Genomic DNA, 23,995 nt, shown 5'->3' on the forward strand with positions numbered 1-23,995 from the left:
TTAGTTACGCTTCGCACCCTCAATCTTCCTTCCCTGCAAGAACGCCGTATCTTCCTTGATATGTGTACCCTTTTCAAACTCTACAATTACCTGGTGAATTGCTTTGCCTACTCCAATGCGATGCACGTAATGTGGACATTTTTCAAGTATCGCTCGCAAAGCTCGACATCCACTTTCACTCCCCGATTCCGAGGCTATGCCGGTCTTAAAACGCTCTACACATTGGGTCCTTTGGCTCTGTTTCCTCCCTTAGCGTTAAGCGTAAGTTAAGCCATTTACTTGCTCCTGCCTCTGAGGACAATACAGCAATTTACTTTTCTGTATGTTGTCTCAATATTTACGTACCACATATATGATTCTTAGGGTACAGGAAGAAATGAGAAACTTTGGCCTAATTTAACGTTGTTAGAAACAGCAGAATTTCCTTCCAACTTTCTAGTATTTTACCTACGTTACTATGCCGAATTTTGCACTTTCAAGATGATTTTAAAGGGCGTTTAGATCGTTTAGGAAGGTGTATTAACATGCGATTATCAAGTCTATTTGAAAATAAATTGGAACGGAATACACAAATACTAATTGAGCCCTTTTATTTAAAATCCAGTGTGAATAAAATTTATACACTCCTTTCACATGGATGGGAAGTGTTGTTTTAAACTTAATATGAAATCATTTCCCTTGCTGCATGTACCAATTGTTTTCCAAACCCCAACAAAATATTTTTGCTTCTTCTGATTCAGAAACTCTTACCACGAAATATAGCTTTATTTTGCGTAGAGTATTAAGAAGATGCTAAAAGATGTAAATAAATATTCCCACTTCATATTATCTACTATACATATTTCAATTGTAAGATTATGTTCACCTCTGCTATAGATATATTGGCCTATCTTAAATAAATATCTGAACGGAAAGGCAAAGTCAAAATCGACCAACCCAGAAGTGGGTCGACCACAAGATAATGCATATAAAAACAAAATTATAAATTTTAACCGATTTACCTGAAGTTTATCACTGAATTATCTACTTTCGAAGCTTACTACGCGTGCCATACTACGACCTTACATTGAACCAAAGCCTCTACACGCATAAATTAAAAGATAAGATATTATAGTTTGTAATTTGTTGATTACAGATGCAGAGGACACAGTAGATTAACGATTGCACTTACGTATGTAGTTCCACGAAAATCAATTTGGGCTTTGTTTGCTGATGAATAAATTGTTTATCCTGTCCATATTGATCCTTATGGAGAAAAGGGTTGGGGGTTATGTTCACTGAATTCTTGCTTCAGATTTTAGGATAAATATTTTTCGACTGTTAGTAGGAAAACAGCTGGACAAACTACTTCCACTTTTCTTCTTAGAAATGTTTTCCACAGAATTGTTTTCAATTAAATTTTTCACACCTGGATATTATCATTAATATGCAGAGACTGTTTGTATTTTCCGGAGATCAAAACCAGAAATTCGCTTGAAATGCAAAGTAATTTATGATTGTTGCTTCGGTTAATAACATTTTTTGAGACTCTTTAATAAGTGTTGAATGTTAAATTTCACATACTAAAGGAATATTTGGAAAATTTGCCAAATTGCCAGAAAACAAAACAGCCAGCTGCACGCTTCAGCTTTAAAAGGTTTTATGTTTCCTTAGTAGTTAGTTTTTTTCTATAGTTGGAGGTGGAAATGTTAAAAAACGCCGCTGCGATTCTTACCTATTAAAACTACCCCCACTTCTCCGGCCATATCCCCGCGGGACTACTATGAAGTATTACTTCGCGAGGAAGGCTTTGGTTTACACTAGCACAACTAGTCGCGCGTCCGTCGCGCTTTCCGGGCCCAATCCAGTTTCTGCAGCTTTTCCTGTATCGCAGTTACTCCTTCTAATTTCACCATCTCCTCCACGAAATTGTGGGGTTCGATAAATGTGCCGAGGGCGTCGTTTAACCTCCCTCTTTCAATCGCGGATCTCGGATACTGGAACATAACATGCTCTGAGTCCTCCGGTGTAGCGGCTCATTCGGGACAGTGTTGACACTCATTCAATCCGAGACGATGTAAGTATTTCCTGTATCAGGCGTGTGCCATAAGGAACTGTATTAGGTAGTAATTCGACTCTCCATGGTTCTACTCGACTAAACTCACAAAAAACGACATGAGTCCAGCGGCCTTTCTCGGAATTATCCCACCGTTGCTGTCATCTCCTGAGTAGCTCCTTCCTAGTGGTTTTCCGGAAGCCGCAGTCACTACAGCCGGATTCGCTTTCCTTCTCCGGTGAAGACAGTATGCTTCATTCTCTAGAAGATCCAAAGGAATCATCATCGCGATGGCACACACTGTCACCGGATACTGTCCTATATGCATTGCACACCTTCAGAGCGATTGGCCGGTATCCCGAACTTACCCTTCCCTGGTTCACTGTGTATTCCAGCATGCACGCCCAGACAGGAACCGCATATAACAGGAAAGATTTCACCCGCCAGGTCCAGTTTCACCACATGGAGCCATGCTTTGATGGCATGAATGGTTTCACTTCCATACAGTTCCACGTCCTGGGGGTGTTACGCAACTACTACCATCGCCAGGTCGTCTGTAAAACCAATCAGTGTTGCCTCTTTTGGCACGCAAAGGTCAAGCACTCCGGTATACATTATGTCCCACAGCAGGTAATTCTTGATCATCCGAGCTAGGTAGTTTAGCCAGGGAACCCTTAATCCAACCCCAGTTGGCTAAGTTAAAGGCATTCCTGACATCCAGCGTCACCACCGTGCAGCACTTGAAGGCTACCAATGCTCCGAAACCCATACTGCCGCTCCGAGAGACCACCCGCTAGCTCGACGGAGGTAGACAGCCTATTGGATATCACCCTCTCTAACAGTCTGCTCATAGTGTCTAAAAGACAGATAGGGTGATACGAAGAGGGTGCACCAAATGGTTTTCGGAACTTCGGTACCAGAACCAACCTCTACCTTTTTCACTGGGCGGAAATACTCCTTCCGCCATTTACGATTCAAATGTACTTTTCCACCATACGGACCTGATTTTAGCAAGATTTGTTCGGAATCCCAACCAATCCCGGAGCCTTATTGTCCCCAATTCATCCACAAATCCCTCGTAGTTCCTTCTTGGTCACCCCGAGGATTGTGAAGACGTCCTGTTGCAGGATGAGGTTCATTTTCTTCCAGTTTGGGGAAAAGAATTTCGATTATTTTGAACAAAAGTCGCAGACACGTCATTTGGGGTGATTTTGCCCTGGAATCTCGTTCATTACAACCTTTTAAGCAGCACCCCACGAGTTCGTATTTGTCTGAATTATTTATAGCAATCCCACTTATTTTTCCGTGTAGCCCTCTTAAGGCTACTTCGAAGGTAGTGGTATTCTTTCCCCGACTGTCGATGTTCTGACTTCCCTCTTGTCCTTTGGTAAAGCCTCCTCGCTCACAGGCAGGAAGCTCTCAACAGCTCGATTTCTTGTTTCCACCAGTAGTTTGATTTACTACTGTGGTGGAACTTCCGCCGCGACATTGTAGCTGACTGACTTTTCCAGCGCCGTCGCCGTCCGGTCATGATCTCCTTCTAATGCCGCAATGAAAGTTTCTTCCATGAAATCTCCCAGCTCTTCTGGTTTTTCCACTTCTCTTATTTACGCGACCTTTGCCTCTTCCGTTTTTGATGTCGAAAAAGATGGCCGCCCGACCATCCCTCTCGCCAACGAAACACTGAGGTAAGTCAGATCGACGATTGAGCGTAGCCCTCTGCCTCGGAAAGTGGTACGCATCCAGCATTGGTTAGTAGGATGTCCAGCTACGCGAACGTCTGAAGCAGGATTTGGCCATTGGTGTTCGTCACTCGACTTCCCCAATCTAAGGTCTTGCCGTCCACATGCCCATATTGTTGTGTTTCCCGATGAGTGTTTCACTTACATAGCACTACCTTAATTTCACATATCAACGTCACGGTGTGTGTGCCTCCATAAGCCTTCTTCATTTTCTTTATTCCGCTTTCTTATATTGCGCTAAAGTTGAATGGTTTCCTTAGCACAGCACAGATATCCTCTTGTGATGTGACTTCGTCTGGGTCTTTACGCTCGATAACTATTTGTTCCTTTCTAACTTTCACTTCATCTTGGTTACATTTTCTACCTGGCCACGAAAACTATCCGCTATCTTCCCACTGGATATGTTTAGCTACAGCATTAGATCCCTCTTCTACGTACGCTTGATGCGACTCACACTGCCAGGAGGTGTCACCGGCATCCCCCGCGTGACTTTGCCAAATGATATCATAATATAGGACAACTTAATGCCACGTATCAGAGCCCTGATATTTTGGTGGATATTTTGCCTCTCCTTGGGGAACTCACAGAGTTCATTTATAGGTTCCCCCAGTCAAACAAATGCTGCTGTAGTTTGCTGCCTTCCACGCTTGTCTTTTTCCACACCGGCAATTCCTTTCCGAGTCAGGCGACGAATCTCAGCTACCTAGGGGCAATGTTGCCCTTACTAGTGACCTCCTAAATTTTGAGCTTCTGCGAAAAGGATCCGGTGTAGATCTCATTTTCACTCCACTTCACTCTCTTGTAACATTAGATACCAAAGTAGCCAAGTTTTCCACTACTGAGGCACTGCTTCCCTCTTTCCCACTCCCAAAAAACGCCGATACTGCACCGTTAAAAAACCCCTTTCTCGTCCTGTATATTTGGTTTGATTTTTGGGTATTCTTAATAATAATAATAATAATTGTTGGCACAACAATCCACATTGGATCAGGGCCTTGAAGTGTGTTAGAGCACTTCATTCAAGACCATAACGGTACACTACAGAACACTGTAGGAGGCAATGTGGTCAGCATTACGCTCGCCCGAGATTATTACCCTGATTTGACTCAGGTACTCATTCACAGCTGAGTCCACTGGTATCCGATGTCAAATCAAGATACAAATGCCACTGCCGCCAGGGAGATTTGAAGCGCGACCTTCCGTACGACAGCCTTGTCCTCTAACCACTCAGCTATCCGGACACTTGGGTATTATTCCCATAGCCAATTTTCATCCACGGGTGGCCGTGGAAGATGGCTGGAAATATCCCCAGCAAGGTGGAGTCCTTAGGAGAAGAGGCACAAATGCTAGCCAAATAGAATCTAATTGTGCTACGAAGCAAAGTCATTGATGAAGTTGCAACCAAGGGTGGTTTCCGCGCCTAGCCCTAGAAAAACAGATCGAACCAGTCCGTTTGCAAGAGTCCACAAACAGAGGACTCAAGAAGGCGTATGGAGTCATGCAAATGGCAACTATCAGCTTACCGACTAAAGCAGCATTTAAACTGTTGACGGCTGATAAAGTACCAATAAGATGGATCGTTTGCCGATTCAGAAAGCGTGCGTACCTCAAGCGCTGTTTTAGATGCGTTGAATTTGGCTACACAGCGGCAAAATAACAGGTTAAAGAGGTGTAGAAAATATGGGGAGGAGGTCGTATATTGAACAAGTGCAAGAGTAAACCTGAATTTTGTTATGCAAGAGACAAAAGGTCGTCTGCTCTCGGCAGGTAAGAGCAGATCCTACGTATTTAGGAGTCTCTTGGATGCAATAAAGAAATGAGTTCGATACAAATCAATCTGAACCATTACGAAGCAGAACAGGACCTACTCACACATACCGTCTGTGAGAAGAGCATTACAGCATCACCTAACATAACCACATCACCAAGCATCACCGCACTACCGCACTACAAAAGTGCTGTTGTAACATAACATCACCTAATATTATCGCATTACCGTATTATGTTACAAAAGTGACGTTTTAATATAGCATCACCTAACGCTCCTCATAGTATAAGATGCAGCAGTTGTCGATGCCGACGTTGAGTATCGGGTTGGCTTTGGGCTTGCTTTCGGCTGATTTCGGACTGGCTCTAAGCTATGTTAGAAAACGATTTCGGGTGCAGGTGACTACGCGGAGGCTGATTCTTGGCTTTAAGTAACTGATTTATAATGTTACGGATTGGAATGAATGTCAGTTGCTGGTTGATCTGCGTATGACGTTGGTCTACGTTATATTTCCAAGTACAAACGGCCGAGGCAACTACCGAGTGCTGATACAGGCTATTAGTTGGGAATCTGTTCTCTCAGCTTGTTTTGATGTGAAAATGTGTTTTCGATTTTGTTTGTGATAGGCAAACTAACATAAATTCTAATTCAAGTAATGCTCGGTCACAAAAATTATGATTCCCTGTGCTTTGCATGTGAAAATATTGTACTATTTATTATCTTATATCCCTCAGCGGAATTTTTTTTTCTCTTGCATGAAAGGTCCTTCTGGTACCCATTTGACGTCGTCATATACTTGACATGGTAAATGTAATAAATGCAGGGCTAATTATTGTTGTGGGAAGTAATATTTGACACTTAATGATGGTTGGTTAATGATATGGCACCATAGGTACGATGTGATATTACTTTGTAATATCCCCTTTTTCAAAACCCGATATTATATCACATTACCTACTAAAGTGACATTTTGCGCACCTCTAATATACAGCTATGCTCCACCAAGGGTGAAGATGATGCAATACGAGTAAATGCTGGGTAGTAGTCAAAACCACAAAATCCTAGCGGGTGAATTCAAGACTTGGGCAGTCGAACTAGGAGCACCAGATACTATATTTTCCTTACTGGAAATGTATACATTTTTTAGGGGCAGGCCCAAGCTTAGCAGCAAACTTGATATATGCGAGTACCACATTGACGAGGAGAATGGCCTGGCTTGTCAGTCAACACTATTTATAATATATATAGGCAGTGCTGTTTCAGATCGAAGGTGTGGTGATGTGCATTGTCGGGGATCTGGAAATCAGAGTTGGTCTACGAAGATGTTTCAAAGGGATGCATTCATAGATTTACTATTGGAAAGGTATAACCCCAATGGGGCGGCTTCAAAAAAAAGTAATATAAATGGTGAAGCCCATAATGAGAGCGCCAAATTCTCATCAATAGGTGGTCAAATCATTGCAACAACCAAGCAATCGCGAAAGTGCGGGCTGCATATTTTCGAGCAAGAAAGATCTACCCACGACCTAGAAGAGAACCAGATTTCCGCAAGAAACGGCCAGTTTGTCTGAACCTTCTAGATAGAATTAATCTGGGTATACGCGCCAGCACACGAGATAATGCCTTGAAGAAATTTGCACGGGGGCAGACTAGAGCCTTTGGAGAATAGCGTACAGGGTTTTTATGAAGAAAATAATGGCGAACACCACAAATCACCTACCCGCATTTTCTTCTCGAGATAGTCTTCCACCGCGTAAACATTTATGCAAAAAATATAAAAGTTAGGTATCTTTACCATATCTTCAGAAACTGAGAAGGAGCTTGTTGAGATTTGTCCAAGAATCACTGGTAATAGAACTCACCCCCCCCTTAAGCGCGCTGTTAAGAGCATACCTGATTAGTTTATAGAAGGAGTTTTCCATGTGCTGTGGAAAAGGAAAAACCTAGCTTTGTTACCGAAGCTCAATAAACAATTGGGACAGCCATCATCATACCACACGATTTGGAGTGGTAGCAGATAGAAAAAAATGTTATCTGGAATAGATTTCTCCTTATCCTGGAGTATAGGAGTAGCCTATTGGAGCGTTTGCTCAATTTTTGTCTAACTCCTTCATCGATTGACGCTGCTGACGTAGTTTTCAGACTGGCTCAAGATGCGATATACTCCAATAGATGCTATGCCGGACGTTGCAATGTATTCACAGAAAGGACACTTTGGTACGACATGGATAAGCTACTTACGCAGTACATCGTCCAGCAGGGGTACTACAGGATTCAGTGTTGCGTACTCTCCTATCGCGTTATCAAAGCGCGGAACAAAAGACGGAGGTGTCTTGATTACTAACTCAAGCAAAAGAAATACAATTATTAGTGGTGACCACAGTATCACTAGAAAGCCAGTTACCAGATACCTGGGGGTGATGATTGGCGTGAATATCCATTTCAAGAGACACCTAGACTCTGCCTGTGCACGGATGCTGCCTAATATTGATTTTTTTTGCCGACGTGTTTCGCTCTATACACTGCGACATTTGGGGGAAGCACTACCGTACGAAAACAATCAGAGGAGGGTAAACCTAAAATACCCCTTAGAATGTGTTATTGCTTGAACTGTCTCCGCGGATATCCTGCGAATGAGGCACGCAGTCAGTACGAGAAAAAGAGAATAATTCTGCCTGAAAACAATACCGAATACCAAAAGGTGGCAAAACTGGAGTCGCTGGAGAAATGGCAGCAACGGGGAAAGTCCTGGGGGGTTTAACGTCAGCACCTGCCATGAAGGCATAATCCCACGGTCCTCTTCGGACACGGATTGATTTTGGGACCACAATCAGAGCCCCGCCATGCAAGCACAGCGGGCCTGGTTTATACTTAGTGCAGGCTAAGCATTCATAACTAAGGAGTACGGCACCCGGGTTGTACAGCGCAACTCCACGCTCGAGCTCCGAGGAGCTCTGCCTGCAATGTAGGCATAACCGCAACCACCATGAAACTCCCACTAGGGGGCCAACCGCAAATAACCGAGCCGAGAAGACATCCTCCATTTTCCTGGAGCATATGCTCTCAGGGGCCCATCCCGGTTCCCATGGTACCAGATAACCTCCGGTGAGGCTTCGTGGCAGAGCCACTTCAGATGAGTTCCTTGCAGACTCGGGTCTGATCGCCCTCCTCGAGTACGTGGGGACGGAACTCCCCAACGGGCAGCAACGGGGAGATGACTCGCAGAGAAGTAGCCGGACCCACACTCTGATGCCCCGTAATAATGAGTGGAGATTAACCACTACCTGAGCCAAATCCTGCCTGGCTATGTCGGTTACAGAAAATATTCGCACTTATTCAGGTTGATTCTCCCTTTTACCCTAAATGTGGTTGCAGAGTTGAGGGCTTGGAACATGTCAGCGATTATGAAGGAGATTATGTTTGATAGAGAGACTTACATATAGACGGCAACCATCCCACTACCGACAGAGGCAGCGCCTTGGACTGCACATCTCTTTAAAAATATGCTTCAATTTTCTCTTGTACAGACAGGCTATATACAAGTGATCAGTCAGAGCCATGTGACCCGTTGCGGGGAAATGGGTCACGTTGCAATAATAAATGAACCCCATAGAAACCCTAACAAAAATGGGGGCTTTGTGGGCATATGGTGTTCAAGTGATACAAGCATTGGTTTCATGTAGACAACAGGAGGCAGCATATACGTCTATAACTGCTATGTTCCTTCAAGTCTTACGTTGGCTACATCAAAGATATGTCGGACAAATCGCCTTTGTACGCGGAAAGTCTGTAAGTTTAACGTGCAAACTAAAAATGGGAAAGTTTACTAACGAATAAAGAGCGTTTGGGACTTGTACGTGCCCGAATGATTGGGTTGGTCTGTGAAAAAACCGACAAGCAATCAGTTATGGAAGTGTGGTTAGACCAGGACACTATACCGTTCACACCCCCAGAGAGAGGCTTACAAATCATGAAGCGCATCCTCGCATCCGAGAAGTTACACTTTTCCCAGATCTAGCTGCTATTGGTGTAGTGAACTATTTGATCTTTGATCGGTTTGTTACCGAACCTAGAGAAGGAACTAGAGCAGCCTACCTGCAAGGAAGACTGCTTCAAATAACTTCTTACACAGGCGGATATAAATTCATGGGGAAGTGTTTATAGGATTATAATGGGAAGATTCAAAAGTCAGACAGCGTAGAACATCAAATATCCTGATCTCCCACTGAAAATTATTAAAAGTTTAGACCATCCTTAGATGTGATTGTGACACCTGCTGTAATAACCGAAGATGCACTAGAAATTTGCAGTAGACTGCAAGATATTAAAGGAAGTTGACAGTATACTAAAAAAAAGTCCTTAATCTGGTTATTAAATGGGGGCCGGATTCATTTCATTTCCACTCTTGTTGGATGGGTTATTTCCTGATATATGCGTTATCGCCTAAAGCTAGTAAACCTCCTGTTGAAGCATTCCCTTACTGACCTTTGTGTCTATTGGACAGTATTGGGGAAATGCTGGAGCACTTAATTTATAATAGATTGCTTCCGGCTTTAGAAAGTATTGCAGACAAATCAATTCGGCTTCCGTACGGTTAGATCAAGCATCGGCGTGACAAAGTGCCGGAGTGTCAAGACGGCCAAAGGAAAGCTTATAAGGAGGTCTGTGGCGGTAATCGTAGTACCCATTTATCCAGCTATCGAACAGAGGCAAGACTTTGGTACGACACAGATAATGTATCTATGTAATTCCTGCAGAGACAATATATTCTACCCCCACAGGTTTACACTGATTACATAGCAGTAAATGTCGTACAGATATGTAGTTGTCTTCATGCGAAGCAATCATTGCTATAAAGAACTGCCTGAAGGATGCAGGTTACATGAAACGACTGCTTGCATCGGAATAGAAAGCCCCATCATCACTTTAAAACCGGCAATACCTTGAAGTAGTGAACGTGTCCACTGTAAGCATGGGCTTGGCAAGAATGATGCCGAATGTTGGTGCTGCCTTGATGCCCCCGTGAGCTACACACAACTAGTGTGGGGGCTCTATGCTATTCTACGTAACGCCAGTTTTGGAACTGCAAAATGAGTGTGATGTAAAGGAAGATCACCTTAAGAGTATATTATGGCTTTAAGAACTGTCTTAAACATAGCGACCTACGCAGTAGCCGTAACGATGCCGATCAGCAATTCACCAATGAAATAACGTGTATCTTTGCTGCACCTGATTCCACCTCTAATCGGCATGCGAAAGTCCCCAAAAAGGGAGGATAGGATAAGTAGATGCCAACAATGATAGAAATGGAGAAAAGAGGGGCTGAGCTCATAGATCGATTCGCAGCTTCAGGATGTCAACGCAGAGAAGGTGTGGTGTGATAAGGCATGATCTCACAGAGTTTCACACCGGACTGAACAGTTCACTTAACTGCCCCAGCTATTACGGTGTTCGAGAAAACCCAGGGCACGTCTTCTTCATTATCCCAGATTTGCAGAGTGAAGGGTCTAAAGGAGATATTGGCAGAGACAGTAGCACCGGAAAATTTAATTGTTTGCCTGCCAGGACAGGATGAGAAAAGAGCGATTGCATGCAATCGATGGGCAAAAAGAGAGGCTATAGCGGCCCCGTCCCGGAACGTAATACTTTCCAGTGATTACGCAGAGAGCAAGACAAGAAGAAGGGATGGCTTTAATGAGTAAAAATACCACACATAGAATTTTATCTCCGGCAGAAAAAAGACAAACAGTGATACAATTCTGATATGGTTTTGTATTCTATATAGTCGTAAATAAAGGTGCCTTCTAGAGTAATAAATGTCCATCTCTACATCTTGACATTCTCATAAAGCAGTGCATATGACACTCTCATATAAGGATCATGGAATATTAAACTTTTAGTAAAAATCAACCTTAAAAAAACTGTACCAATGATATCATGCTCGAAATCAAGGAGCAAGCTATGTATATGTGTTTCAATTTACGGTCAGTTGACACCTTAATCGATTATATAGTGTGTCATGTCTGCCCAATTACCTACGACTTCATACATTTTATGACAATAATTTGAATTCAAAGTCTTTACCTTGACCGCACATTGAACATCATAAATACTGAAGTGATACTGTGACTGCAATAATTCAAGTTCGTCTGCAATCGAACCCGATGTCACCTCCATCATTTCCATATTATATACCGGGAAATGGAAATAAAACAAACAATAGTGTTGAAAAACTTTCTTGATATTCAGCTTAGCCTAGACTGAACCGCTTCAAATATTAAAAAGGACTCGTGTAAACAAAACGACACGCTATTCTCTCTTTGCCATATGTAATATAAAAGGCGGTGAGCCCCCAATGGATTGCTTAGTTGTTATTCTATTACCTCGTGCACATATCTCTCAGGAGACGCGCTAGAATGGTGTTTGATAGGCAAATTCGGACAATTTTAAACCCCAATCAGAAGAGGTTCCTTCAAGATGAGATGCGTTACAAGGAACGCCTGGAGCGTATGCAGCGTGAGAGCATCGCCTCTACAGGGCTCTACGCAAGAACGGAATCCATCATGGACGATCCTAATCTACTAGACCATCATGACTCCTTTTACCACACCACGAAAAGCTTATTGGTAATGTTTCAAATCATGGGGGTAATGCCAATCAAGAGAAATCCACCGATCCCGGGACACGAAAGAACGACATTCAGATGGTCAGGAGTTTTCGCATGGGCCGTATTCATCTACTGCGTGGAACTGGCTGTAGTCGTTTTCGTTGGATACGATCGTGTAGTAAATTTTATAAACAATTCAGATAAAAGATTCGACGAAGTCATCTACAATATCATATTTCTGAGTATCCTTATGCCACACTTTTTACTCCCGGTGGCTTCGTGGAAGAATGGCCCCCAAGTGGCGATATTCAAAAATATGTGGACAAACTATCAATGGAAGTATTTAAAAGTGACCGGAACGCCTATTGTATTTCCCAATTTGTTCGTGCTAACTTGGTCATTCTGTGTCCTTTCCTGGGTTATAAGTGTTGTGGTAATTTTACCACAATACTTTCTTCAAGAGGACTTCCAACTGTGGCACACTTTTGCGTATTATCATATAATTGCAATGCTAAATGGATTCTGCAGTTTATGGTAAGTTTTCTTAAATTGGTTAGCGTAGCTTAAATTTAAACCACTGTTTAAGACAAGACCAAAAAGTTTTCAATAGCTTAGCAGAACTTATCTCAATTTTTAAATAGTTTTATCACTTTATTGTATATAGCTAGATTTTTTAAGTTTCAACTTTTTCTTAAAACCCAATAAACTTATAATAGTGCTTGGAAAATATCTGAGTTTCTTGGAATGATAAATTTCCGGGAGACATAAGTTGTTCTAACTTACTTCGTCTTTGAAAAATTTAAATTTTTACTTTCTTCTCACTTTCACTTCACTTTTTACCCCGACAGCTTATCTTGACTATCCTTTTGCCAATAGAAAGAAGGAAAAGAAATTCAAAAGCTCCAGTAGACAGCCCATTTAGAGTATATGGAAGTCATACAATTCCCACAGCCAACCTATTCACAGGTAAGGTGGAAAGTAAATCACCACCTGGAAAAGTCAGAAACACCCCGACATGGGAGTGTAGCTCCCCCCTGTAGAAGAAGATTAATTAAATGCTTAAGGAGATGCGGCAGTTGTTTTTAGCTAGCAAAAATACTTTCGGATATCAAACTTTCCCCTTTTATTTGACACCGATGTCCTTTGAAGGCATGGCCACATGTCACACGTTTTTCGACCTGTTAAAATAATTGCAAAATTTTCATCAAATTTTCCATATATTACCGTTTGTTTCACAAATAACTAGATTAAGGAAAATAGAATGGGAAAAAATAATTTTTTTTCAGTGTGATCACCCCAACGAAGTACTAACAAAATACCAGCAACACTTAACCTGGCCGATCTAGCGAAAGCCACTCTTTACCCAATGTAGTGTATTGTGTATCTATACATATAATAGATAATTTTAGACCCTTACTGTGGTCAGCCCGTGGATATATTACCGACTCTATTTCTAAAGCAATATAATTTAAATTATTGCTCACTTAAGCTGGTAGTGTTCAATTATTTTATAGTAAATTTAACAAACATTTAAAAGGAAATTTCAGAAAAAAGTGTATTTTATGATCATGCGTTTTAAACATGAAATCTAACTTATAAATTTTAAAATAACTGCCTCTGGCCCTAAATGCCGTTAAAATCGTTCTCGTGCACGAACTATTTCTTATCGCCCAAAGAATACTAAGATACCAGTCTCGGCGACCAGACGATGTATTCATATTTTAAAGTAGGATTTATTATGAAGGCCTTAATTCAGCGGACCAATTATGGTAAAAGTCCGCAAGTATGACAGCACCAGCATTTCCAATATTATCTGTGGATATGATACTTCTGCGTTAGTTTGGAGCCAAGATGAATATCAACAACTTCTGTCCTAGAATATAACAGATCAGCCATCACAACCCGCCACTCTGAACATAGGAAACATTGAAAAAGACATTTAATGACAATACCAAGCTCTCTTTATGTACTCTTTTAGACAAATTATTTAAAGAAGGAAGAAGACTCGTTAATGGTTAGGAGCGCTTTTGTCTTTCTTCGACATCTACCAGTAAGAATCACATCAAATAAATCATGCATTTACTGTGTTGGTCGCGAAACTCAAAAAACCATTTTATGGTCATGGTTTTGTGTTGACTAAAGAAAAATAACAGCTAAATTTTGTTTAAAAATTGAGGGGCTCCTAATTCCGCCAGCCACTTCATGGCAGAGTGGGCCAGTTGGCAGGCAATTTACTTCCACGGCTGTGGTCCACCGATCCGTCATTATTAGGCAAGCACTTAGCTTGCAGAATTAGACTTGAAGTTTCGTCAAGGTCAAAGGTAACTCATCAGACGCTGCCTCACCTCTGCGTGGGAGCTACGTGACCGAAGTGGCCTCATGGTGGTATTTGCTACCAAATGGTCCAGTCCGCCCTCAGGACTCCCACATTTCCTAAACAAATTTGAGTCTAGCTTCGGCAGTCTTTAGGCCTTAATTTTTATTCGGCAGGTTTGTTCTCAATATAATTTATACTCATGTCGTGTTTTTGAATTAATATAAGGAAGCAAATACTAAATTAGCATCAAAGTTCTGCTGCAGTTCCTCGGAGGAACTTCCTTATTGGACTTCCTCACTCGCCAAGGTAAGTGTAACCAACAACGGAATGTTTTACCGCCCATCTTGGGTTTTTCAACAAGTTTGTAGAATATACCCATTGAAATGCCCTCAAATAGTGTTGAATAAAATTTATACAATGTACCATACAATTTTTTCATTACGAATGAAATCGAAAATCTTAAAAAGGCGCTGCTGCGTCAGGTTGCATGATTTGGTCCACACTAGCATGATTAAATCACACGTCCGTTGTGTTCTTATGGCTTGATCCAATTTCTATAGCTTCTTTCTATTATTATTCCGTTTGCCACGCTCTAATTTGTTTTGGACCTCATCATCTTTTTCCCGAGAATATGGAGTCTGATAACTAACTCTATAGCTCTTTCCTAGCGGCTTTATGAAAGTCCACAGTCACATCGAGCGGATTCGGTTTCTTTCTCTGGCCTCATTCACAAGAAGATTCAAGGCAATCACTCCCGCGATGATATACACTACTCACCCAATACTATCCTATATATATACGTTGCACACCCTCAGCAGGGTTGGCCAGAATGCCATATATATTTTTTCGGCCCGTCATCTCTACCGTACCAAAAAAGTTTCTCCGAGAGGTAACTAACCAATTTACCTAAGGTACTCTTAATCCAACACCAATCAGCTGAATTGAAGACATTCCAGATACGACGACATGAAGAGGGTGCGCCAAGCGGTTATTAGGGCTTCGGCAGGAGAACTAATCTCTGCCTTTTCCAGTGGGCAGAAGATACTCTTTGCACCATCCACGATTCAAATGTGCTTATGAACCATGTGGACCTGATTGAAACAGCCAGCTTCAGGATTTTTATCGAAATTCCATCCAATCCCGGAACCTTCTCACCTCCAATTCGTCCACAAACCTCTCGTAGTTCCTCTTCTGTCACCTCGGGAATTGAAAACACGTCTTGTTGAAAAACCCGTCCGATTTCTTCGTGTTATGTGAAATAACTGCAATTATTTCGAACAAGACCCGTGGTCATTTCACGAATCTTTTCCATTACAAACTTTTAGGCGACGTCACATTTGTTCATATTTGCCCCAAGGCGTAGCTGCCAAACTCTATCTCCACCTTCGCGTAGTGACCGCTGGGAGCTCTTTCTTAACGAAAGCCTAAGAGCCTAAGAGCCAGGACAAATTGTGGAACTGGTCTTCAAGGGGATTGGGTACAACAACAACCGTACACGGAAAACAACCTGTTACGAAGTGACAAAAGGATCCTCGGACTGAACGGATTTTACAATCCCGAACCCAGCAACGAAAACGGAATAACGAATTGTGCTTTCCTTATGGAACGTACGCTACCTGCACAGATCTCATGCTACCCAGCAGCTGTCCGATAATATATAATAATAATCGTTGGCGCAACAATCCATGTTGGATCAGAGCCTTGAAGTGTGTTAAAGCACTTCATTCAACCGTAACGGTGCACTACAGTAGACTGTAGGAGCCAATGTGGTCAGCATTGCGCTCACCCGAGATTATTACCCTGATTTGACTCAGGTACTCATTCACTGTCTTGCGCTCTAGCCACTCAGCTATCCGGACACCCGCTGTCCGATACTCTCTTTAAATATAAAAGCGCTACAAGAGATGCGCTGAATAGGGGCCGGGTTCCTGCAGGACAGCCACTTCACCATATATTATATTGGCCATCCGATAAACTATGTATTTCCTAGGAGGAGTTTTCTTAGTCAACCAAATGAAACCTGCTATTATCGGCTGGCGAAACAAATTTAGAAATGTAAGCCCCAGTAACGTTCACGTCCCTAAAGAGGGGACTGCAGAGTCGGAGAAGGATACTTCTAGGAGGCAGTTAAACGAACCCTCGAAGCCTGTCCCAGGTACGTAGACACAGTGCTCTTATCCAGGCAGAATAGAGATCCTTGTGATGAAGCATCAATAAATGATCTTCACAACCACTTGCGGAGCATTATCATTGATGCAGAGACTTATGACGAAGTCGAGCGGAGAAGTGACTTCACAGATAGAAAAAGGAAACCTGGAAGAACAAAAAATTCTGAGAATTCGAAAAGTACAAGGAGCAACCGTACCAGGCGCGGAAGTTTTAACAACTAGACAAAGAGGCAAATCTAATTTCGGTCAGAATGGGAATATTGGAGGGTTGCATAATTTGATTAACTGCTCCACAACCAGAACGTCGGCGAGTTGGAGGTCCCGCCAACTGAAAACGACGGACAAATACTGACACCACCAAGTACAAAAAAAATAATCCGTCCAATTCTTCGACTTAAAAACCACAAGTCGTCTGAAGCAGACTTATGCTGAAGGTAGGGGACAGTGAATCAATCTCTCAAAACTGGCATTATCTATTACATACATGAAAAGTGATAAATCATGCTGTGCAGCAATTATGAATGTATCACGTTGCTGAGGGCCATCCATAAGATATTCTCCACTATCTTGCTAGGTCGGATAGTCCCATACGCTCAGAACATCATTGGCCCATACCGAAGAAGTTTTACGCCAGGCAAATTAGCAACAGATCCGATTTTTTCCTGCGGCAAGCGACGGAGAAAGTGTTGGAATATGGCCATCAATTGCACCATCCTTTCATCGACTTCAAGGCCACCTATGACAGCGTAGCCAGATTAAAACTTTACACGGCCTTGAAAGAATACGTATCCCAACGAAATTGATTAGACCGACTAGGCTGACCCTAGCCAATTTGCGAGACCAGTTAAAAGCAGCAGTATCACTCTCAAGACCATTAAACATCTACAACGGTCTAAGACAAGAGGATGCCCTATCATGCGTCCCCCTGGGAAAAGTGATCCGTGATACTGAGGTGAATGCGAGAGGCAACTACATCAAACTACTGGCCAACGCTGACCATATCGACATCATGGGAAGAATAACCCGAGGTGTACACATTGCCTTCATCCACTTCAAGAATGCGGCGCCAGATCTTCGGAAGCAAGACGAAATATACGGTGGCAACGTCAGCGCCAAAAAAAAAACGAAAGAACGAACAACATCGAATCGCATTGGTCAAAGGAGACTACAACTTTGAGACCATTGAAAATTTATCCTACCTAAGGTACAAAATCGTAACCGATAGCTGGTATGATGCAGGGATGTCTGGAGTTACTTATTAAGACCGGGCTAGACAGGATTCCAGTTGTTGCCCCGTTGATCATGATGATGATACCTGACTCATATTTTCTAGTGCTCTTCCATTCGGGTCGTCATTCCTTCTAAAGCCGCCAAAAATGTCTCCTCCTGTTTTTTTTACTTCTGCTGCATTGACTGTCGCCTCCTCTGTTTGAAATGGAAAATCGCTTCGTTGGGGTATTGTTCACTCACCCATCAGACCATCCTTGTCGCCAACAAGTTACTGATAAGTCAGAAATTGTCCAAAATAGTAAACTGATTAAGGGAGAGCTTTTCATTTTTCAAGGTTTTTTCTAGCAACAACTTATACGAGTATTTCAATAAACAGGATCTTTCCACTCCAAACAACACTACAGCAAAGAACTAACCTAGTTTCTGTTCTAACGTAGAAAATGTCTTAAAAATTATTTGCAGTTCAAAGCCATAACAAACATTTTTAAAAAATTGGACGTTTTTCAGGTATGTCAACTGCAACGCATTTGGATTTGCCAGTCGCGCCCTTGCAAAAAGTCTACAGGAAACACTTGAATCCAAGACGGCTGATAAATTAATCGAATACCGTCATTTGTGGGTTGACCTTAGCCATATGATGCAGCAGTTGGGTATGTACTCATGTTCCTTGAACAATTCATAAATACCACCTTGAACACATAGCAGCCAATTAAAGCTGTGTCAACTCACGATAGCAGTTGAATTATTTAATCATATTGAATATCGACTTCTGCTTACCTAACAATTCGATTCAATTCCAGGTCGTGCTTACTCAAAAATGTATGGTATTTACTGCTTGGTCATTTTCTTCACTACTATCATTGCTACCTACGGCGCGTTAAGTGAAATCATCGATCACGGAGCTACCTACAAGGAGTTCGGCCTCTTCGTCATTGTCCTTTATTGTATGTCCTTGTTGTTCATTATATGCAACGAAGCATACTTTGCTTCGAAAAGCGTTGGGTTGGATTTTCAAACAAGATTGCTGAATGTAAACCTGACAGCTGTGGATGATCCAATACAGAAAGAGGTTGAAATGTTTTTAGTGGCCATTGAGAAGAATCCTCCAAATATGAATTTGGATGGATACGCGAACATAAACAGAGAATTGTTAACATCGGTAAGTTTAATGGACTTTCTTAAGCCACGGAAACCACGGTATACGGAATCTAATTAAATCCACTTTTAGAATATCTCCTTCATGGCCACATACCTAGTGGTTTTACTGCAATTCAAGTTGAGTTTATTGCGGCAAGGCATCATAAGCGCCATGAGGGCAAATGCAACAATGGCTAGACAACATCAATAAGAAATAAATCGAGTTTCTTCATTAAAAACTACGATTTGTAAAACATTGGCCTATAAAAAAATTACCGTATTAATTATTGAAATTTTTGATAATCTCTCTCTTATTAAAAGTTTAGAAACAAGCACCTGCTAAGCAATAAAATTTAAAGATGCTTTAATAAACAAGAATACGTAAATACTTTTATTATCCTCTACAAATTTAGGACGGGTACAACCCATCAACAAGGGTAGCTTTCGTTTTCTCGTCTAGTTATATGGAGGGCGGTTGTTGGGTGGTTTTTTCGAAACCCCAATAAAGGTATCGAGGACCCCCATAATGCTTACTTTCTTCAACTAGAAGATAAGTGGTGGAACTCAAGGTAGGACTCTTCCTACTCTACAGTATTGTGCTATTGTACTACGGAAAGAATAGCGGAAGTAAGCTTGAAAATAGTGTTGGATTATTGTTTCTATTATGAGGATAACATGGTCATCAGGATGCCGGATAAATGCTTATGGAAATCGCTAGGCGCTTCTCATCACCGTGTGGCCGCTTTCGGACAGGATACTGTGAGATTTCGAACCGGAAATCCAGAAATATTTAAATAGCAAAATATAGTGTTACGCATCATAGAAGATCTCCAACGCAGAGGAGATTTTTGTAAGAAATTGCATGGAGACCAGGAGAGGCTTCCTGAAGGTGACATTTTGATCGTGATAAATGTTCTGAATGCCCAGGTATGTCCTGAAAAACTTTCCTCGGATATGAACGGAAACTCGATCTTGGAGACCATAACGATAATAGTGGAAGGTTTGTGGATTTCAATAGCTTCCACTGTCAATGACGCCAGATTGTTCGAGTACAGAGCTTACTGCAAAGTCATTTGGATATCAACTGATTGACCACTTTGCAACTCGTAGTAGATTTAGGAATTGTCTTCTAGGTGGGCATAATAAGAGAGATGCTGACATCGGCATCGATCGCTATCTAATGTAGCTTGCTTCGCTTACGCATTACGCTCGCTACCTCTCGCAGCGTGGAAGAACTACGGTCCCCCAAGGTGAAAATCGACCGACCATGTGGCCCCATTACCCTGTATGTGTGTGCGTGGGATAGGCAAAGCCTCTGAGCATTCAAAGCATAGTGGCCTATTGAACTCGATTCCACCGTCTATTAGATTATGCCAGATTCGTTTATATATCGCAGGATTTATGTAAGTGGATGCGATGCTACCCGCTTTTGCTGGAGAACATAAGCAACCAAAGTCTGGTGTCTGATGCATTCATAATGTGGCGTGTGTTTGCTTAAGGTGGGGGAGAAACAAAGCCTCTTAGCACTCAGAATCTAGTGGTCCATTGCATTCGATTATATGCATCGACCGGAATATCCCGGATTCGTTTATGTATCGCAGGATTTCCGTTAATGGATGTGATGTTACCCGCTGTAGTTACAGAATATCAGCACCATAAATCTGATTCGTCCATAAGCGGGCCACTAACATAGAAAAAGTTCCCTGGAGTCCGCTTCTTCATTACAGAATGGACACGTATCATCTTGGAGAAGTTTGTTCTGAGAATCCTGTTCTGAACGTATGCCCAGCAGGTGAATTATGGCCAGTCAGAATGTCTACAATACTTCTGCAAGTTTTCCTACTTTTTGGCAGGAAAAGTTTGTTGTGTTTAGCAGCATTAAACTGCCATCTGTCATTATGGGAAGCTTGTTCCCAGTTTTTGACCGCAACATCTGCCAATGCTACTGACACCCCAGTTGCTGGGAGTCCCGGTCCGGGCATGATGGAAATTAAATCCCCTTTTGCTAAAGCATCCGAGTGTTCATTTCCCTCTCCACCACCATGGCCCGAAGTAATGTGTCAAACGGTTCCAGGCTAGTTCTCTGATGACAGGGAGGTGTTAGTTGGTAGTCCGCCAGCGTGTTGTTGCGGGAGTCCAACTCTCTGTGCGTAAACGCATTCACCTACCCTATTCCCAAAAAAAAAAAAAAAACCATGGCCGGGTACCCAGAGTAGTTCCACCGTATAGAATCCTCAACAAACAAAGTTCAAACAAATCGAGAATCAGAAAGCATTGCCAAAACTGGATTCAGTTCTCGCAATAACTCTTCCAATGGTCTGTGGCCCCCCACGCCCATTGTTTCGCCATAGATCTAATCGAATTAGTCTATGTGCTCATTCCAGTGCTCTGAATAAACAAATCCAAGGGCTGTAAATAAGATAATGCATTCAGAGCTTCGGCATATGTCGTGCTCATGGTACTGGTGATTCCCAAACAAACAGTTCTTTGCATTGTGGATAGTTTACAGCGAAACCTCTTTTATCTCACCTTAACCCACCACACTACGGATGCATAACACACACATGTCCACACTTCTACCTGAAGCCTAAATCCCCATGTCAAGGCAAAGTTCTGCCTACACAACCCATAAGCTGTGAGAGCTCGTTTCATCTTTTCCTCTACATGTTGTTCCAAAGAAGCTTCTTGTCTAAAATAACTCCAAGAAAGTTGAAGGGTTGTACCCCTCATCTCTGAAAGGCAAAGTCCATTCAGTTTCCCCTTTTTGTAAATAATACCATTGCGGCTTTATTTGGATTTACTGAAAGTCAATACTTAAGACATCAATTGTCAATCAAATCAACGGCGCGTTATGTATGTCTACACACCGCTCCGACCAACAGCTAGCACAGGCACGTCGTCTGCATAAGCTTGGGCATGTATTGGCAGATTTTACAGAGCAGACTCACAGGACTTTCCACGTTGGTAAACATGTTGGTTTTCATTTTGTGCGTGCGACCTTAGTGCCTTTTCGCGAATGTGACGCTAAACCAGTTTCTCCAGCCATTTCAGCGGAAATTATCTTAAGTTCTTTATATTTGAATAGTTATCTTTCCAGGCTTAGGGTATGAAAACAACCTTAACCTTCTACAAAAAGGCAGGCACGTAACCTAGATCAAGACATCCTCGAAAAATATTCCTTAGAGGTTGCTTAAGAAGGTCATCCCTTGTGAAGGTCTTCTTTTTTTACTTTTTTTAGAAATTTTTTGTGGAGAACTGGATAAGGTACAAATGCGAATTTTTCACCATATATGTATTAATATCTTGCAGAATGATAACATCGTTTGTTACTAAAATGCAGAGCAACTTAAACACCCATCTCCAAAAAAGGCGTTTTTTCCGCTGCCACGCTATAGGGCGCTGTGCTCATCTTAAAGAAAAAATGTAAACCGCATTTTAACGTACAGACTTAACCACTGCCCGCAAACTACAATTATTAGAACATATTGAAAGCTAAATTTGTTGGGCCTTTTGAAATTTTTTTTTTGTGAATTTTGATTTTTTTTAAGGATTCTTTATTGATTAAAAAAAACTACTGAATAAATCGCAATTATCCTAGTTTACGGACCGTAGAAATATGTTCTAAATAATTTCGTGAATGTCGTGAAATTTCAAAGAATTTCGTTGGATAGATTTTGGGCTATGGTGTCAGCAGATTTTCAACATGCAGTTTCGACAAAAGCGCATTTACAAAGTACAATGCGATTTTCAACAATAAAATCTTAACTGAACGTTAATTTGCTATACCTAGTCCATAAACAACAGATTTTTTGAAGAAACACATATAAGGCCTTGGCTTCAATTCTTATGATTTTAGCGAAGTCATTCGAACCTCATTTGGACCGATAAATACGTACTTTATTACCGCGATCGACATAAACCTGGCATGTGCCATTTTATCTGTTTAACACTGTAATTTCCGAACGACTTCGAATATCAAAAAATCACTTTGGCCATATATTCTACACTATATCTTTTCTACACTATATATAACCTTAAAATCGATTCCTCAGGTCCGACACACGGGATGACCCCCTTAAATGCTATCTACCCGCTACATCGCTCGATAGATTCCATTCATACCATGTGCTTTGAAGTGTTCAAATGATAGTATAGTAGCTCCCGCCTTTTCATTAGTAACAACCGCCTACTCAGTGTCTCCAATGCCCCTGCAACACCTTCGTGTTGAAAAGGAGGCACTCTCAAAATTGCGAGAGGGGCGGCTACTATGGTATAAACATGCAATTTGCACTTACGAGATATTACTTGTCAGCCTCTCGATTTCATTCATATCAGGCCTTTGATCGGGCGAAATGGCACAACTGATAAAGACAACCTCGCTTCTGAACGGAACAAATAAGAAAGAAGTCGCTCAGAGGCCTAGGTTACGATGACTAATTGGGATTGCAGAATGGTCAAATGACTATTCAGAGTATCTATGGTCAATAATCTGTGTGTTAGCTAGGCTCGGGGAAGCGGGGAACATTTTGACATTTCAACGGTCTCACGTCTCTAGCAAAATTGTTCATGTATCGTTCAACTTGGTGCATGAGACCGTAACAAAAAAAATATCGTGCGACATTTCGCGAATACTGTGAAACGAAGCTGTAAATGGTAAATAAAAGAAAGGGACAGCTTGACCGCGCGCAAAGAACCGACAAAATTCAGATCAGAGGGAGGCACGACCTTTAGTGTCCCAAACTACCTTGATATCCGCGGCCGTACTAAGTGAGGACTTCCTCTAGTTTAGTGTGTGATCTACCGGAAATCAAGAGGAACTCTACGTGCCGCCTCTCCCAAACTAACACTCCTCACCAATAAACTTTTCCCCTCATCAAAAAAAAGAAGAATACTCTTATTAAAAGAAACCAAAAATTGGAAGAACTCATTGTACCATGTTTAAATTCCGAAAACTGACTAAAAATGGGGTGCTAAATAGCCACTTTCCACGT

The 23,995-nt window shown here is 41.9% G+C and overlaps 2 protein-coding genes across 2 annotated transcripts in view; both read left to right on the forward strand.

The window, feature by feature from the left end:
• Positions 1–18,478, forward strand: part of LOC119651052 (inositol-trisphosphate 3-kinase homolog) — a 104,892-nt gene extending 86,414 nt beyond the window's left edge. The window contains exon 5 of the transcript XR_005249406.1: positions 18,375–18,478. The gene's annotated coding sequence lies outside the window, so the exon portion shown is untranslated. The remainder of the gene's footprint in view (positions 1–18,374) is intronic.
• LOC119651051 (gustatory and odorant receptor 22-like) lies at positions 11,905–19,382 on the forward strand. Its single transcript, XM_038054377.1, has 4 exons — positions 11,905–12,686; positions 18,375–18,517; positions 18,668–19,026; positions 19,096–19,382. Exons 1-4 carry the CDS (start codon positions 11,962–11,964, stop codon positions 19,213–19,215), a joined length of 1,347 nt encoding a protein of 448 aa, XP_037910305.1. The 5' UTR covers positions 11,905–11,961; the 3' UTR covers positions 19,216–19,382.
• Positions 19,383–23,995: the final 4,613 nt, after the last annotated feature.

This window comes from Hermetia illucens, chromosome 3 (genome assembly GCF_905115235.1).
Source record: "Hermetia illucens chromosome 3, iHerIll2.2.curated.20191125, whole genome shotgun sequence".
In the NCBI taxonomy this organism is placed as follows: domain Eukaryota; kingdom Metazoa; phylum Arthropoda; class Insecta; order Diptera; family Stratiomyidae; genus Hermetia; species Hermetia illucens.

Coding starts and splice junctions, on each gene's coding strand:
- LOC119651051 (XM_038054377.1), top strand. CDS start 11,962: ATGGTGTTTGATAGGCAAATTCGGACAATTTTAAACCCCAATCAGAAG. Junction 12,687..18,374: donor AATGGATTCTGCAGTTTATG/GTAAGTTTTCTT, acceptor GACGTTTTTCAG/GTATGTCAACTGCAACGCAT. Junction 18,518..18,667: donor CCATATGATGCAGCAGTTGG/GTATGTACTCAT, acceptor ATTCAATTCCAG/GTCGTGCTTACTCAAAAATG.